Source organism: Chiloscyllium punctatum, chromosome 37, assembly GCF_047496795.1.
Source record: "Chiloscyllium punctatum isolate Juve2018m chromosome 37, sChiPun1.3, whole genome shotgun sequence".
Classification (NCBI taxonomy): Eukaryota; Metazoa; Chordata; class Chondrichthyes; order Orectolobiformes; family Hemiscylliidae; genus Chiloscyllium; species Chiloscyllium punctatum.
In genome coordinates, this window is record NC_092775.1 from 40728696 (window position 1) to 40747560 (window position 18865).

The 18865-nt window shown below is 38.5% G+C and overlaps 1 protein-coding gene across 2 annotated transcripts in view; it reads right to left on the reverse strand.

Annotated features, from left to right (window-relative positions):
- Window positions 1–15395, reverse strand: part of kcnb1 (potassium voltage-gated channel, Shab-related subfamily, member 1) — a 368666-nt gene extending 353271 nt beyond the window's left edge. The window contains exons 1-2 of one of the 2 annotated variants that reach the window (XM_072556636.1): window positions 15091–15395; window positions 12079–12738 (exon numbers count right to left, since the gene is read on the reverse strand). In XM_072556636.1, the coding sequence (XP_072412737.1) occupies window positions 12079–12660 (582 nt within the window). In that variant the 5' untranslated portion in view covers window positions 12661–12738; window positions 15091–15395. Of the gene's footprint in view, window positions 1–12078; window positions 12739–14982 lie in introns of both variants that reach the window. The other variant, XM_072556637.1, reaches the window with a different exon arrangement.
- Window positions 15396–18865: the final 3470 nt, after the last annotated feature.

The following is an 18865-nucleotide window of genomic DNA, read 5'->3' on the forward strand; positions in this document are numbered from 1 at the left end:
ACATTACCCCAACTCCTTTTCCTTTTTGCCCATGCTAATGTACGATTGTTATTCTTGAATATTCAGTCACCCTGCAGCTAAGTAGACATAATGACAATCATAATTGTATCAAGTTGCAACTATTTGGTACAGTTCGTTTTTTCACCTTATTGTGACTTCTCTATACTTTCAGTACTTTTAGACTGGTTTTACTATGTTTTACACCTTTTTATACTTGGCCCTATTTGCTGCTAGCTCTTATTTCCTCTATCTTCCACTTTTAATTTCCACTTTTCCATCTTTCATTTCCATATTAGTTCCCTCACTTTTGTATCCCCAGTCATATTCCTGTCTCGCTGCTACTCTAGTTTATACACTCACCCACAGTCCTAGCAGACATCTCTGTGAGGTCATTGTCCTTGGTCCTGCTGGGGTACAATTCGTCCAATTTTTATGTGGGTTTGAGGCCACAAACAGTTCAGTCATGATCTCAATGACTTGCACAGCATGTTTAAAGGGTCAAATGGCCTATTCCTTTTCCTAATTCATAGGTTTGTAACACAGTACCAACAGACAGTGATAGCATTGATAATTTAGGAATGGCCAAGTTATAATTGGATCAAAGAATGAAATGAAACACAAAAAAAAAGGGAAGGAAGCAAAGAAGAATTAGATAAATAACTCAAATTTACCAGCAGTTTAATTCCTGAGTTTCTGATTCTTCTTAATTTAAAATGGATAAACCTTTCACCACAGATTCATTAGCTCGCGCAGAAGTGTTTACTTATTCAGCTGAGTAAAATGTTTAATAAGACTTTTTTTCATATATTAAATATTTTATTTACCGTTTTTTGTCGAGATGAAGATAATCACAGAATCCCAAATCTCTCCTCACAACTACTGTTTCTCATATTCCTCAAATATTATTAAACCAATTTTCTTTTCAGCTCCAACTCCACTATTCACAATTATTCACCCCAGGTGTTATGTTGATGTCAACACGTTACAGTGATTAAACCACTAAGTAAATGAACCAATTAAGAACTTTTTATGCAAAGTTTTGAACTTTGAAAACTGTGACACACAGAAAGATAAGCAAAAGCATGTCCTGTATTCTGTTTATGGTATTATGATTGTTGGGCACACGATTGAGCACAATGATGTTGATAAGCCAATAGACATCTGTGGAAGGCTAAGTAGTTATTATTTTCTCTATATACTAACAAAAACTCTTTGGTTTTAGATACAAATTGACTAAATGGCATTAGAGTAAAGAACAACATACATCCTTCAAGTATATACACATTTATAAGATGCTCTGCTGTGTAAACAGGCTTCTTAATAACTTACTACAGCTTCCAATTAAATAGCGACATCTCAATCAGAGCAATTCAAATGCAAATTATAGATGGACAAATTATTCAAATCATGTTTCTAAAACTGTGTCTAATTTCACTCCACAAAAGTAGCTTTTTGTTAGTGACAGATGGGACTGTTTACAAGCCAAGATATATAACTATATACACAATTCTAATTTGTTGGTAAGTTTAATAGCCAGGCTGTATAATAACATCAGAGTCAAGATTAGTGTGGTGCTGGAAAAGCACAGCGGGTCAGGCAGCACTCAAGCAGGAAAATTAACGTTTCGGGCAAAAGCCCTTCATTAGGAATGATTTCTGACGAAGGGCTTTTGCCTAAAACGTCGATTTTCCTGCTCCTCCAATGCTGCCTGACCTGCTGTGCTTTTCCAGCACCATTCTAATATCCCCAGCATCTGCAGTACTCACTTTTGCCTTGTATAATAACATTATACACACTCGAGTAACTAATCATACCTGAATAAGGTTTCTGTTCTCAAATTGTCATTTCATTCAATGTGTACCCTGGTGAAAGTTAGCTGTTGCCTTTTTGCACCTGGATTTATTAGGGGCAATCAGGTTCAGACAGCTCTTCCTGATAATGCTTGTGCAAATTACTTATGCTCAGATGGTACAGGTTTGTAATCAGTTAAAGGTTTTCAGTCACAAATATGATCCATATCTGGTATCATACACAGCAAATAAAGAAAACATGCAAACATGGAATAAATGAAAATCAGAAATATAGAGTGCCTTCATATTATTTAATCAGAAAAGCCACATTGATCAACCAGCTTATATACTTACTTTACAAAAACAATTTGTCTAGCTTAATGTCTTCTCTTTATAATTAACTGATTTTTTTTAAAGCAATAAGCCTTTCATAGGGTCAGTACTTGGTGTAACAACATCTGGGTATAAAAATAATACAAATAAATAGTCACTAAGCAATATGGAATTATAAAGAACTGTGAGTAAATAAGGTTGCTGTTAACCAGAAAAGTGTTTCCAAGCATCGACACGCCGCTAAAATTAGCTATAATGAGGTAAATGTAGATTTTGATGGATTTAATTAAAAATCACTAGTGAGCTTCAGTTGTCAAAGACAATACAAAAATTACTCAGCATTCGGAAGGTTCCAAGTTTGATGCTAGTCTTTGCTAAACAAATTAATCTCAACTGAGAAAGTTAGAAGCAGCACAATGGCCCTTAGACTTCTGTCTTACAGAGAGGCAAAGTTTTGTCAGTACCCAAGCCAAAGTTTAGCTAGTAGCTTGGTTGAGAAATACATGTGTGCAAATGTCAGAGAAGAACTCAATTATATAGTAACCATGAAGTTAAATATCCCTGATGGATGATGCTGTACAATTCATAAGAAAAATTTGGATTTGATATCAAAAAAGTTACCCTCACCTACAGGGTCACTCCCACTAAGTGTTTGCATCTTCAACAGTGGAGAAAACTGGCTAGTTACTATAGTCAATAGAAAATAGAACAGGACAGCATAGGAAAAACTCCTTCAGTCCACTATGTCCATGCTGACCAGGATGTTATTCTAAATTAATTCTATCTGCCTGCACACATTCCATATCACTCTGTTCTCTGCCTCTTCCTCTGTGAACCTAAATGTCTCTTAAAATTTGCTACCATATTTGCTTCTACCACCTCCTATCTCAGCATGGACCAGATACCTATTGCCCTCTATGTAAAACAATTTCCTCATACATCTCCTTTAAACTTTCCCCTCTGAACTTAAACCTACACCCCATAGTATTTGACATTTCCCCTCTGGGAAAGAGAATCCAATTAACCCTGTCCATGTGTCTCATAATTTTATACACTTCTAAGGTTGTCCCCCAGCCTCCAACACTCTCGTGAAAACAATCCAAATTTGTCCAACCTCTCTTTATTGCTAACACACTCCAATTTAAGCAACATCCTGGTAAATCTTTACTGCATCATCTCCAAAGCCTGCATATCCTTTTTATTGCGTTGCCTGCAGAATGTACACTGTACTCCAAAAATAGTCTGACCAAAGTCTTATACAGCTGTAACATGAATTGCCAATTCTATTTCGCAATGCCAAACCAATGAAGGTCATATGCCTTCTTTGCCATCTTGTCCTCTTGTGTTGCCACTTATGAGGAGCTATGGACTTGGACCCCAAGATTGCTCATATATCAATGCTCCTAAGGATCTGGCTGTTTAGTGTGTGCTTTTCTTTTGCATTTGACCTCCCAAAATCCATCACCTCACACTTGTAATAGCTTTCCTTGCCTCCACCTAATCATTCCAAAGGTTTTACCAGACAATCCAAAGTCTGCAATCTAAAGCATAGCAGTGAAAACAGTTTCCACACTCTTTCAAAAAGGTTCTGCAATGTTTTACATTTTGCATCATTAAAATCTGTACTAAAACAAACTTCTAGCTGCTTGCTACTAAATAAAGCTCTAAATAAATTAAAACAATTGCTACAAACTATATAAATATAGTTTGGCATATAAACTAGGAGCAGATGTAAACCATTCAGCTGCTTGAGCTGCTCCGCAATTTCATAAAATCATAGTTGATCAGTTTGTGTATCAAATACTACATTCCCACTTATCTGCAAAGACCTTTGATTCCTTAACTGACAAGACTCTACCTCTGCTTTAAAAATATTCAATAATCCCATTTCAACTGCCTTCTGAGGTATACATTTCAAATCTCTGTCCTAAAAGGGAAATCCTAGTTTTTAAACATGTCCCCTAATTCTAGACTTGTCCATAAGAGGAAACAGCATTTCCATCTGCACATTGTCAAGACTATTCAAGACCTTATGAACTTCAATGAGATCACCCCTGACCATTCTAAACTCTAATAGACATGAGTCCAGCCTATCCAACCTTTGCTCATAGACAATCCTCTCATTCTAGGCATCAATCTCGAAAACCTTCTCTGATGCACCTCCAATACGTTTTCATTCCTCCTTAAACAAGGAGGCAAAAATTGAAACCAGAACTGTGTTCATTCATGTGTTACATAATTGCTTCACTTTTTTAAGCAAAATCATATTCACTGTAATTGATTTTAAGTTCTGCCCGTATTAAGTGGCTTATGATTCAAACAACCCTGGTGTTGCTGGCAGTAAGAAAATTACTGTGGAAGAGTTTGGACATTCATACTGAATACTGTCATTAGTTTCATCATTATCATAAATGATTAATACAAAGTAATGTAAAGAGAAGACACTTCCTAGTCTGACTAGACAGTAAAGTCACCAGTTTTATTCCATTGACTGCTGACCAACTGTCTCTCAGAATGTTCCACATTAGACTTCACTGTTCCAAGGCAATTAGGTTGTTACAGCAATAAAAACTAAATTTAACAAATGTTTATGAAATACAAAAGCAAATGACAAAGCTGGTTTGTGTGATTTTAAAACTTGAGATGGAATTATCATTCAGTTTACAATCAAGGGTTAACTGAGAATGTATCTTTCCACAATTTGCATTATTAATAATCACAATCACTATAAATGGTAGTTTCACAGGGAACTTCACTGTAGGGGAATGGGTCTGGGTGGATTGCTCTTAGGAGGGTCAGTGTGAACTTGTTGGGCTGAAGGGCCTGTTTCCACACTGTAGGGAATCTACCTATCTATCTATAAATGACATATCATTGGAAAAGTTGTATAACTCTGCAAACTACATACTGAAATGATACAAAAGTACTGTTTAATCAAGGTCATTTCTCCTGGAATTGAAAAATAATGCTTTTCCTTACACAGTTATCAGTTTTAAATGAACTAATAGCGAAGTCAGACTAATAACATAGAATATAGGTCAGTTGCAGCTTTGCAAATCTACTGCAACTCCAAATAGGATCACCAGCATACTGGTAAAAGAGAATGCACACTGAGACTCCTCTGGTTCATCAATCAGTGAAAGACATTACTCAGGTAAGATAAATACAAGGAACATTCCACTTTGGCAACACTTCTTTTGAACTTTTCGGGAAAAAAAAAGTTCCTGCAGGAAAACCCATCCACTTAAACAAGTGCCTTTACTTAACTGTGTGACGGATATTGTTCCTCTCCCTTCCTTCCCCTTGAGTCAATTGCTGGTACCTGTGAAGCAAAGTTGCTATTCAGACATGAGGAGCCTGCACAACCGACAGACATTAACAAAAGCATTGTAAAGGTTGCAGTCTCGTGAATTTTCCCACAGTCTGTCAGTCAGACTTGCTGGCCTTTGCATGTGCCAAGTCAATACACAAACATTCTGCGCCCACTTTAATTCACCACTAGAAAAGTTTTCTAACATTGAAGTACACTTAGGGCTCACAGTCTATCCCATGCCATTTAATGGCATTGCTCCAGTGGTCCAGGGCTGTCCTGCTAGAGTCTCTGGATTAGATCATTCCCCCTGTGCAATTGCCATTGCTACTGGAAGGACAATGATCTTCTGAGCCAAACTGTGAGCGCTGCGACCACATCAGGTGTCTTAACCCACAGTCTGGAATAACTTGCCCTAGTTCACTCCCCAAACCACCCTCAACAATCACTCTCCTTCCCACAGTACCTTACCATTCTAAGGCTGAAAATGCACAACAATCCTTTCCCCCTCCTCTCTATTATCCAGGGTGCCAAACACTTCTTCCAAAGGAAACAGCGATGTATTTTCATTTCTTTCAAGTACAAAGTTTTTTTTTATTCCTGATGTGGTATCCTCCTATTTTGCACAGGTTAAGTGTAAACTGCATCACTGTTTTGTAGAACATCTCTACATAGTTTGCAAAAGTGACAGTCTCTGTCACAGTAATTTGCTGCCTCACTTTCAATCTATCTTGTCTGTCCTTGGCCTGTTCAAATGAAACGTAAGCTCGAGCAACAGCACCTCATCTTTCAGATTGTCATTTTCCAGCCTTCTGGTATTCACAGCATTCAACTCATCAATTTCAGGTCATGACCTCTGTGACCATTTCCTCAGATTTGTCCTGACTCCACTATTCCCACTAATACCTTCTGGGATCCATCTTTTGTAAGTCCATTTCCCCTTAACATATCCTTTTGCCTTGAGCCATCAATCCTGTTGACATTTAATTTATCCCATTTTCCACCCTATAATAGGAATTCTCAAAAGTTTTCTCCTTCTACTCTCGGCCTTGTGCAAAATGTACGCATTCTGTCTTTTCTGAGTTGTGATGAAAAGTCAATTTGGAACATTGGGAAGAAAACTAAGGGAGTCAGGAGGGGAGTTGCAGATTTGTCATAACCTCTCAATAGGAAAATAAATCATTAGACTATGGATGAGAAAGAAGTCTATTCCACAGCCTTAACATGCTGGCAGTAGGTCAATTTGCCAAACTATGGGTCTAACAGCCTCACTGGAAAGGAAGTCCCACCCTCAAATACTACTGCCCAATCTGATTGACCAGCTCCAGCAGTATTGGTAGAGCCCTGACCTCAGTAGTTGGCGCTACCAGTACTGTAAGCAGGCCAATGAAGAGGAAAGCATGTACTGTGGGAAGAGGCAAGCCCTGGAATTTGGTTGTGAATGAGAGGGGTTGGTGGATTTTTTTAGAGCAGGTGGTTGGGAACGGAATGATGGTTTCTATTTTCAGGGGGAGTGTTGTCAATGTGTAAAGTGTCGACACCTCCCAAAGATAGTACCCTCCCTTTTATACCTTCTTTAAAAGAAAAATGGCCTGGCCAAAGCAACAATATTTTGGATGAGCAATATGATTATGTATTTACAATGAGAAAGCAGCTGCCAATTTCAGCACCAATCTCCCTTTATATTAGAGGATGCCATTCAGGATGGATAGGGTGATGGACTCACCATCACACAGATATTATATTTCCATCTACTAAAAGCATTCCTGGTGAGGGTATATAATATGCAAACCATTAGCTTTGTTTTTCCCTCTACAGATGATGCCTGGCCTGCTAAGCATTTCTAGCACTTTTTGATTTTGTTTCAGATTTAGCATTGTGCTCTTGTACAAATTAAATCAGTTTATGAAATAGAATGCAAACATTGTAACATGCCAATTTCTTTTTAACATTTTTATGTAAAGTATGAATCTAAATTAAATGATTTTCACCTTCAATCACTCAACGCTAATTTATCTTATTTAATGATTTGTATAAAAGTCTCAAAGATTCAGTATACTATATCCTATTTTTATTAGTACTGCACCACATAAGTACAGTAAAACAAATTATGAAATGCTGACAACAATAACAACCATTATTTATTTCTCTTGAGAAATGTGTATGATCCATCACCTAACAATTTGTGGAACTCAACCAGGACGTAGCTCTGCTTCGAGTAGTACAAATCAGGATAACTCACTAGGATATTAGCAGAAACCTAACCTGCTACCAATCTGAACAGTACTGTAATCATTAAACATAAAGTACACAGAAGGAGGCAAAGGTTCTGTATGCCACACATCAGTAATCACAAAGAGATATAATAAATAATTTGAATTATCTGCACATATAAAAGTCTAATCATATCTGAAAAATATTACAATGCATTTCATGCAGACTATTTTTAATGTGTTACCATTGTTGTAATTCAATGATGGGAGCCGATTTGAACAAAATGCTACCTGATGAACAACACTGAGAGGCAAGATCAGTTAATTCATTTTACATGATTCCGGCCGAAGGAAAAATGTTGGCTAGGATAGGCAACTGAAACGTAACAGTATTTTGATGGAACCTTTCAATTAGACTTATAAATCTACAGTGTAATCTATTGGTTTAGCTATTCTACTTGTAAATCATTTAAGTTTTTTTGATATACTATATGTTTTTCTCCACACTATAACTAGTTTGGAGCTATTACACATTTTACATTTTACAATACACAATTAGTTACTATGATTCAATTTATATTGTAATTATTTTGTGTTAAAATCTAATTAGCAAAGAATCAGGAAAATTTGTGGAATATTAACTCAAATAAATGTGGCATATTGGCAACAAAAATGAGGGACATTATTATATATTCACTCTTTACAATGCCAAGATGTCAATGCAAACACCATGTTAGTCATCCATCTTAATTTTTATGATTCCACTCTGAAGACTGTTGTTTATCACTCTTCTGCTGCAAAATGTGGCAGAAGACCATACTTCCAAAGACCATCAGTGACCCCACAGCTAGTCATCTGAAGAAGTAATAGGTGCCCAAGCTACTACCATAACTCTTCTTTTTAATTTCCCCATTTCCTGGCAGTTAAGCATCATGCACTACAAAATGCCTCTTCAATCAGCTCAGGATTAACCAACTGGAGTTTTAATTGAGCCTCTTTCTTGAGTTCTAATGTAGTCCACAATATTGTACTTCCATACAAAATTTATTTTACAACATTTGATAAACGTCAAAATTTATTTGAAAATATTTGCCATACAACAACTTAATGTGCTTCTATGGGAGTCATTGTCTGTATTGACTAGGGCTTTAAAAGCTTTCAGATTTAGTATATGTGTTGCTGAAGCTATGTTTAAACTTTTGCCCAGTTTAAACTTTTAGAGTTTAGCATTTAAATCTGCATTAATAAATAAAACCAACTCGTCTTAGATAAGTTATTATGAGCTTTTACACATTTCAGAGTCGGCAGTAAATAGATACTATGAATTTCGAATTGATTTTATTAGTTTATATTGTAATTATTTATCAAAACTTAATTTTAAACTAAAGGGAATCAGGAAAATACATGGAACATTGACCGATACGGCAGGGACTAATCTGATCAAGAGTATAGGAAAGCAATGAAATTTACTTTGTAGAACTTTGTATTCTAGAAGATAAAGCTACAGAGGATGAACATCAATTTATCTCAAGTATAAATCAGAGCTAGACATTTATTTGGCAAACATGACCTTTGGAACATGTAATAAATCGCAGGCATATGCAGCCTTTCTGCAGAAATCTATCAGATATAAATGCATCACCCTGCTACTCATGGTATCTTTTCTTTAAGAATATCTAAATATAATGTCATTAAGTTTGTTATCATAATGCTCATTTGGAGAGCTGATGCAGACACAGATGACATTCTTTTGCACTGTTACGATTCTGTAATCCTGCTATGTCATAATTGGCACTGAAGGTTCAGTGTATAACACTGTTACAGAGATATGTTCTGCTATCATTCTGTTTGCTCCAATTTACAGAGAGCAATTGGGTGCATTATTTGCTCAGCTGTGAGCTAAACATGATTCCATAAAGTATATATATGATAAACTTAGAATTCCTAATGAAAAATAAATTGCCATTTTCAAAGTGACTCAATAAAGAAGGTGTCATATAAGAATATAAAGAAAGTTAGGAAGAGGCAGCTAAACTGGCAGACAGAGGATAACCCTGTACACATAAGCAGCCCAGCAACAAACTTGTTGACAGGCACCAACAGATTAAAGTATTAATTAAAATGTCAAATAGTCACATATTAATATATTCATAAAATTGCTCATAGGAGTAATCAGACTGCCCAAGTTGGTTATAAAATATTTCTGCATATGCAGTAATTTGCACAATTTGTCCTATTGAAAGTGTAAGATGTAGTAAAACATAACTTCTCATGGAATGGTTTGGTGCTTTGAAAACTGATGATAAGAGATGACACTTTCAACTGTTAGACTAGCAAGTCTGTTTCACACCAGTAATTTTGCATAACTTAATATTGCTTCAGGTTAATTAAGCTCTTAGACAAGTACCATCTGGTTGAAGTGAACTGGAGCTCTTTATGAACCATTTTTTCATCTGTCTGATTTAACTTTGCTCAATGCTAACACTATGGTCCCAGTGTTGCACTGGACTTGACAAATTACCATACAAGGTAAAATAAATCTGTCAATGTTAAGATAACAGATTGGAACTCCAGACCATCTCCTAGATCCTTCAATTTGTTATTCGGGGGCTTCCTGAAGGTTTCCTTCAGAAATTTTATCAGTAAACTAGATGCATCGAATTGGGTCTAAGAAAGGGCAATTCATACCTGATTGGATTAGTTACAGCGTGGAAACAGGCCCTTCGGCCCAACAAGTCCACACCGACCTGCCGAAGCGCAACCCAACCATACCTCTACATTTACCCCTTCACCTAACACTACCGGCAATTTAGCATGGCCAATTGACCTGAACTGCACATCTTTGGACTGTGGGAGGAAACCGGAGCACCCGGAGGAAACCCACGCAGACACGGGGAGAATTTGCAAACTCCACACAGCCAGTCGCCTGAGGCAGGAATTGAACCCAGGTCTCTGGCGCTGTGAGACAGCAGTGCTAACCACTGTGCCACTGTGGGGCAAACAGTTTTGATGAACTAATGGATATTTTTTGCATTCTGTACTATCTTAGATTCTTAATGGTCATGATCAAAACTGAATGCAGCCCTCCTGACTGCATAAGCGGTCATTGATTAAATGGGTGATAGGGTAAATAATATATTTCCTTATTAATTATATTTCACACTGCATCGTGATCCTGTTATTGGTTGGTTACTTGATTTAGTTCAAAAGACATCAACTTGTGGTGTTGCAACCTAATTTACAAAATGCTAATAGCCATGCACTCTGAACTCTTCAAATCTATCAGCAGGTTTAACTGGCACCTGACCAGGAGATATATTTGATGTTAAAAAATTGCAAACTTCCAAATGTTTTCACATCATGTATGTTTGAGTTTTGAAGTTATAGACTGGTACATAGAATAGAAATGTTTGTTCAAACAAGTCACTAGATTGAATTTATGTACTTAAGTTAATAACTTATTCTTGGACAGTACAGTGAACACCCTAATAATTCACTGGTCTCTGGTTATCCTCTGTAGTGGATTAGCTTTTGCTCATAGTAAAGTTGTAAGTAGTAAAGCCCAATGTGACCACCATCATATATTTTCATAAGTTTTGTTTGCCATCTCTAGTACCAATTCTGTTGGGTCCTCACTCAGTTATTCAGTCATCTCACTACAATATATTAAATGCTAAATGGAAAAGAAAATATCAATATATGTAAATGTTAAAACAGATGTCAAGAATAAATCAGGTACTGCTATTCCTGCACAAATTCAAAGCTCTTCTCAAAATATTATCAGAATGCTAGAAAATCCTTTCAAATAGGAAGTCTCCAAACAAGATTACACCAACTCAATCTCAGTCCCATCATAAAGGGCAATGAAAGCACTCCTGTTGAAATATCCAGCTCATCAGAATGGAAAGCACTTTATGAAGTCATTTCAAGCACAGTTTCTTAAATAAAATAATTAAATATACCATTAAATGTGCAAAGCATAAACCAAGTATTGTGTGTTATGCCATATAAGCTTGCCTTTCTTTTAAAAAATGCAAGTTACTGTAATGTGCAAGAGCATGCATGAAGACAAGATCCTAACGATTGTTTAACAAGAGAAGTGCAGTCTAGAAGCCTGACTGAATCCTGCAAAACAACTAGCTACATTGATTTTAAAATGGGCTGCATATTTTAAATGTTGGGATGGCTCTTATGTTTACCTCACTTCTTATTGCTTTGGGAATAATGATTCATAGTTCACAGCACAAATCTATCTATTATAGATTATGTGGAATGAACTATCTGTCCATTTAGATTTACTCTAATTATCATTTTGCCTCAAACGGCATCCTGCAATACAGTTCCTTATACTGTGAATTCAATGTGTTAATACTGAATGCAATATTTATTTTTAAATGAACAGCTTTCACTAAATTTACCATATGGTGATTACCTTGGCAGCCACCGAGGAACTGGGTTTCTCTAAAAGGTCCCATAATTTCTTCCTTTTCTCTGCACAAAAGGTGTTATCAAACTCTTCTCCCTCTCTATCCCTCATTGTTTCAGCTTCTCGTTTCAGTTCCTCGTTCATTTGCTCCTTTTTCTGATGATACCTGGCCTGACAGCAGGACTCCAGATAGATCTCGTCTATTCCCCAGTAGTCCAGCTCCTGGCTGAAGGACAGCGCGCACATCTCTTCCATCATATGCAACTTGCCCGTGCGATAAAAATTCAAAATAGATGTAAAAGCTCCGGGGTGACGGTCAAAAAAGTATTCGTTTCCCTCCAAATTGTAATCATCACAGCTCTCCATAAGGGACTCGTGAGTATTGCAATCTCGAAGCTTGCCCAGTCGAGTCCGGGGTAACCGGTCCAAAGTTCTCCAAAGTACTTCATGTGCAAGTCCCCCAACATTGAGCTTGACTCTTCTGGAACAAGCCTTGCTCCTGATGATCTCCATGGGATCTGGAGGCAGGGAGCTGGTCGACCGAGATTCCCCTCTGTTTATTCCCGCGGGCATTTTCCCAGTTTTCATCAGTAAGGCTGGATTTAATAAATCACACTCACTTCCAGCAGGATTTTCATCTGACCGCTTTCACGTTCATTCTCGAAGCTGGGGAAAATAAAGGTATTTGGTGGTGAGATTCAAAGTGTTCCTCAGATCCAAATGACCTACAAAACGGAACAAGCACATCTCTAACGCAGTGTCAGGTCGTGCGAGCGCGGTGCTTTATCCATTAATCAGTGAAACAAATAGCTCATTTAATCTGCTCAGGGGACAGATTGCTTTTCTGAGCAAGCGAGATCCCAATGGCCAGTGCCGTCTTGCTGCAGGAGGCAAGTGAGCGCTGTCCACACGCCGGAGCTGAACTGCAGCGCAGAGGCACGCAGCTTCTAGAGGGCAGCAGCTACCTAGCGGGGATCACATTACACTGCCAGAGGAAGCCAGAACTCTTCAACTTGCTCCCAGTCAACAAAAGCCCAACAGTTTGGGGGGGAAAAAAAGATCGCTTTATTCCACACACTCTGCAAAGTTGCATCCTGAAGTCAACAAACTGCTTCGTGTGCAGTTACGTCTGATCTTGCCTTTACATAAAATTATACACAAATAAAATCAGTGTCTTTACTAATGGGAACACTAAACTTCAGCAGACGTGTTTGCTGCTATTTGGTTTGCACTCCGTATGTGTTCGCCCTCATTCAAACAGCAGCCTGTACCTGTCACAATGAAACTGCAACATTTACCGGTTACACAACGTGCCTCGACAAAGATACGGTCTCCATATTTTCAATATAAAGGGATTGTTTTACTGCATTTTTTTTTGCTAAATCCGAAGCTGTATTTTGTTTTATTTTACTTAGACGGTTAAAAAAAAAGCAGCATGCCTCAAATGGTTAGAAATTCTATTTAAGAACTCCCCGTCTGAGAAATTACACGCCAGTGTTGTGAACGTATTTTAAAGTGAAGTCTGTCCACGTACATCAAAACTAAACGATCCCTAGCTCTTTGGAGGAGCCGCAATATTTCCGGCGCGCTGCTCCTCAATGAATTGGAGGCATTTCTGCACAATGACCAGCACTTGAGAAATCAAACTGAAGTTGGTATCAATTGCCAAAATAAAACACCCATCTTAAAATGTTGCCCCATATTCCCTTTAAATTACTACCATTTTATCCAACCCCGGCTCAACACTTGGTATTCCAGTGCCCCATACCCAGGGGAAGAGTTTGGATTGAGTCAAAATTTGAGAGGACACTTTTCCTTCCTTCAATTGTGGGTCAGAGTTTATTTCCTACAATTCATGCTGTAAACTCTGCTTCTCATGTGAACATGGTCCGGGCAAGAAATGAATTGCTTTATTTCCCCTCCGCGTCCCCTTAGCATCACTGGAACCCCCCGAGCTGCCGGGAGAACAAGCCAAAATACAATAAATTCAGCGACCGGTCGCCAAGTATTTTCCCGGTTACGGTTTGCTCCCCACCCCATCAAATATTTCCCCACTCCTCCAGTTTGACCATCCTGGCCCCCCACTGAGCAAAATGAATTCTCGCTCATTAGCCCCCTCTGTCAAAACGGATTTCACATCGGGCCGCTCATATCGGCGCTATCCCGGGATTAAGACGAGGCTAGCACTGAATAACCGTTGTTTTTTCGGTGGGAGTAATGGACGGATGTTTGGAAAATACAATAGCGAACAAAGCTCGGTCCTGAATGCCAACTTCTAAACCCCAACCTCACTCATGTTGGACTGCGGCAAGACATCATCGTCTGTCCTTTTCAAATTGTGCCTTTAAATTGACATTCTGCATCCTGCTTGTTCAGTAACGTTGGTATTGAATCGGTGGCGGCAAAGTTTTAAACAGGTCATTCCCACATATTCGGCCCTCTGCTTGAACTGGCTCCATTGTTATCTGGCGGGGGAACCGCGGTATGTCAGAACCTGCTCTGTGTTAATGTCCCCCAGTTCACAAGACATTTCCTCCATCGTTTCTAATGGTACAGTTAGATTGATAACAGCAGTGCAATTTGGCGCAATTTGCTAAAAAAGAATTAATCCCTCCGAGCCCCCCTCCCAAAACGTGATAACTATCTGTCTCTTCTGACAATGGAATTAGAGAGTAGCGGTCTGTTTATGTCCAACTACCAGCACATTGTTTATCTTTGCAATCACGTTGAGCCCAGCACCAAACTGGGTGGCTGTGCGTGTCGCTACTCCCTTGGGGAGAAAATAAAAGACAATTGTCAGCTACACGAGCCCTCTATTATTACAGTGACATTATTTTTTTTAGAAAAGGTAACGTTTTAACCGGAGCGGATTGAGCCGGTATTTTAAAAACAGCCACATCTGTTACTTACCCTGATGATTACAGTAATAATCTCAGCGTTTGATGGGTTTAAAAAAGATATTAAGTCCATCACCTAAAATTAGCCGGAGATGATGTAAGAATCATTTCTTTTACGAACCTTGTAAAACCTCTTGCTGTTTTGAACAGGATCCTATTGGATTAACATGGGCTGTTTAGGGGATGGAAACTGCTTCGTAACATCAAACAAGAATAAGCTGATATCAGCCCGGTTCTTGCACAGCTTCGAGCTGCAGGCTTTATCCTCGAGGCCGCCTTATCTTTTCCCCCACTCCAGGTTCCAAACAATTTCGTGGTCCGTGAACGGTTTTGTGGATTTATTTCTGCTGTCGCTTAATGGAGATCAACAAGTCTAGTCTGTTTCTATGAAGGTTCCTTCATCCTTCTATTCTTCCTGAATTAAGAAGATCATGATCTACAGATAATGAGGGGAAACAGCGGCACCTACAGCTTTACAAATAACCCGACTCGACTGCTTCCTCGGTTCAGCTTGTGTTCCAGTCACCCAAGATTCTTATTGATTTCAGATTTATTATTAATGTGTTGCACTGTTGATCAGATATTGTGTAATTTCCTCCCCATTACAGTTCTAGGTTCAGGTTCGGATCTGACTCCAATGGAATGAGGCAGGCTGATCCCTTCCAGAGGCTGCCAAACTTCACCTTCAGTTTGATGCCAGCAGAAATATACTTCCAGATGATGTCGAACTAAATATGCAATGTGCATAGTCTATTCCCTCTCTGGAACACTTAGCAAACAGAGACAGTTTTTTTTAAAAAAGTGTTAAGTCTGAATTATCACGAGAATTGGAGCTCTGCATGTGCAGGGTCCTTCTGTAATAAAGAATGTAAAGGTTCATAATTGGCAAGATAAATAAAAAGGTTAAATCTTCAAGACTGACTCTGAACTGGCTGGTCACAGCCAGTATATTGTGCACATGTAAATAAGGGGTGACTTGGTAACAGGATACTTGCCTCTGTGCAGTTATTTCAAAATTAGGGTGGCATAGTGGCTCTATGGTTAACAGTGCTGCCTCACAGTGCCAGGGACCTGGGTTTGTTCCCAACCTTGGGTGACTTTCTGTGTGGAGCTTGTACATTCCCCCTGTGTCTGCGTGGGTTTCCTCCCACAAACCACAACGTGCAGCTTAGATGTATTGGCCATGCTGAATTGCTCATAGTGTTCGGGGATGTGTATTAGGCAAATACAGGGTCTGGGTGCATTAGGCAAATATAGGGTCTGGGTGGGTTACTCTTTGTAGGGTTGGTGTGGACTTCCACATTGTAGGGACTTTAATTCTAACTTCAGCACTTTGTATGTACTACAAAATATTAAATCAAGCTTTATTTATGTGTTGAAGGACATATCCAAGTTAAAGAGGAATATCTTAGTGATTATATCTCCCTTCAACCAGCTAACTATTTATCTTAATTTCTTGGAAATTTTGCAGAAACCTGTGTACGAATTGATTGTCATGCAAAAAAATCCAGGTGCTCTGTAGGGATATTCTCTCATGAGAGGGAGAGAGAGCGACACAGAAACAACTGGTGGTGAGCTGAATCTGTGGGTTACTGCACTTCAGGCATAGGCCAGGCTGAAAGGCAGGACTTTCATGGTAACCTCAGTCAGTGCAGGAATTGAACCCATGCTGTTGGTGTAAACTAGCCATATAGCCAACGAAGCTAACTTGCTGGGTTTCTCTAGAATTTTCTGTTTTTAACCCATAGATACAGGATCATTTCCCACATGGAGAGTAACTGTCCATTATCTCTTTCAATTTCTCCTTTTGTCTGTGTTGTCAGATGACTGGTTCAACACCCAGTCCTAAAGAGTCACAATTTACTATGTCAGAGTCATACAGCATGGAAACCAACCCTCAGGTTCAACTCGTCCATGCTGATCAGATATCCCAATCTGACCTTGTCTCATTTGCCAGCATTTGGTCCATATCCCTCGAAATCCTTCCTATTATATAACTATCCAGATTTCTTTTAAATGTTGTAATTGTAACCACCTCCACCATTTTCACTAAGTATTGGCAAACTCCGTAAACTGATTCCACCCACTACCAACCATTGATTTTGGCTGGGTCCTTATGACTTCTGTGTCCGACTTGATCTCAAACATTTTCCATGGAAATGACCAGTGTCTATGCAACATTGCCTGCCTCAGTCCCATATACTTCTGAAACCCTCAACTGTACCTTAAAACATTTGAATGGATTTGCCTATTCATATACTCCTCAGTTGATCTTCCATTCTCCATGCAAACTGTACATCATCCTAATCTTTTTCTGTTTGTACCCCACAACGCATCAATAACTGCTCATCTATTACTCCTTACTGTGTACATTGGCCCTGAGTGACCCAAAGCCTTTCCTAGGTCTTTCCTGTCTTTGTAACTCCCAAAAGCTGTAAATTGCCTCCAGAGTTATCCATTCCTTGTCACTCCTTGCCATTCCATCAGCTTTCAAATCCTTTTCAAAAATTGACATCTTCAGTCACCTCTATGGTCTGGTAAGACTATGGCAATACAACAAAAAAGATGTCTTCTTGCTCTTGGCATTCGTTGATTACATGCCTTTGAAGTGCCTTGAGATATGAGTATGTATTAAAAAGGAGTTTCATAAACACAAGCTGTTATTATTGTTACTTGGGTGGAAATTACTATTTTTAAAAAGTGATTTTTAGTTACTTGGCAAGTTAACTGTGACTGGCCAGAGCATTGCCTTAAGAAATGAATTGTAGTCAGGACAATAATTTTTGGATAAGAAAAATCAAAAGAATGGTGCATGCTGGAAACAAGAAACAAAAAATGAAAACAGAAATGGCTAGAAAAACTCAGCAGGTCTGGCAGCATCTGGGGAGAGAAAGTAGAATTAATAATTTGGGTCTAGTGACCCTTCTTCAGAACATATCTGTATGTGAAGAAATACGCTGACAACTAATTTAGGATTATCAGTTGGCACCATAGTATGGCACACATATCGATGGAGGTTACATATGCTAATACACAGGGCCCCGTTTACAAACAGAAAGAACATGCACATGGATTGTGCCGTTTCAACTATATAAAACAGTTGACAGTCACTTGCTGGTTCATTTAAGGAATTGCCCTGACCAGTCAACCTGCATGGTTTAAAATTTAAACAAAGCCTGGCTGCTATTAGCTAATGTTAATTGGTGCATTCTCCATGGCAAAACCTCTAATAAATATAGTCCATTTGCCAAGCAATTAGTGCTGTCCTCTCATGTTGTCGAAACCTTGGTTTTCCCTGTGAATTGTCCTGATGAGTACTAGATAAAAAGCTTTGACAAAATGTGTGTCTTTTTCAGCAATACTTGAATGGAATTTTATTAATGCTGGACATGCACATGCAAAACCTTCTCTGCATAGATTCAGGGGAAGTTAAATTTGATGTTCTTGTGAATCCTACTGTCCTTTAACTATGTATTAAAATCATGTAAACTAAAACCAAATTCAGTGCAAGAAAACACAAGTTACTTTACTACAGAAATAAAATTAATTTATGGTATAGATCTGTCCTTTTTTTCATCTGCATTGTTAGTGTAAGGCAGTTATTTAAACTAATATATTTGATTGGCCATGCATTATATTCCAAAAGGTTGCTGTGAACAAAAAAATAGTTGGCTCAGAAGGCACCTAAAATCCTTATATATCATAGAGTCATAGAGATGTACAGCACGGAAACAGACCCTTCGGTCCAACTTGTCCATGCCGGCCAGATATCCCAACCCAATCTAGTCCCTCCTGCCAGTACCCAGCCCATATCCCTCCAAACCCTTCCTATTCATATGCCCATCAGCATTTTTAACAGAGAATATTAAAAACGATTGACTAGAATTAATTTTCAA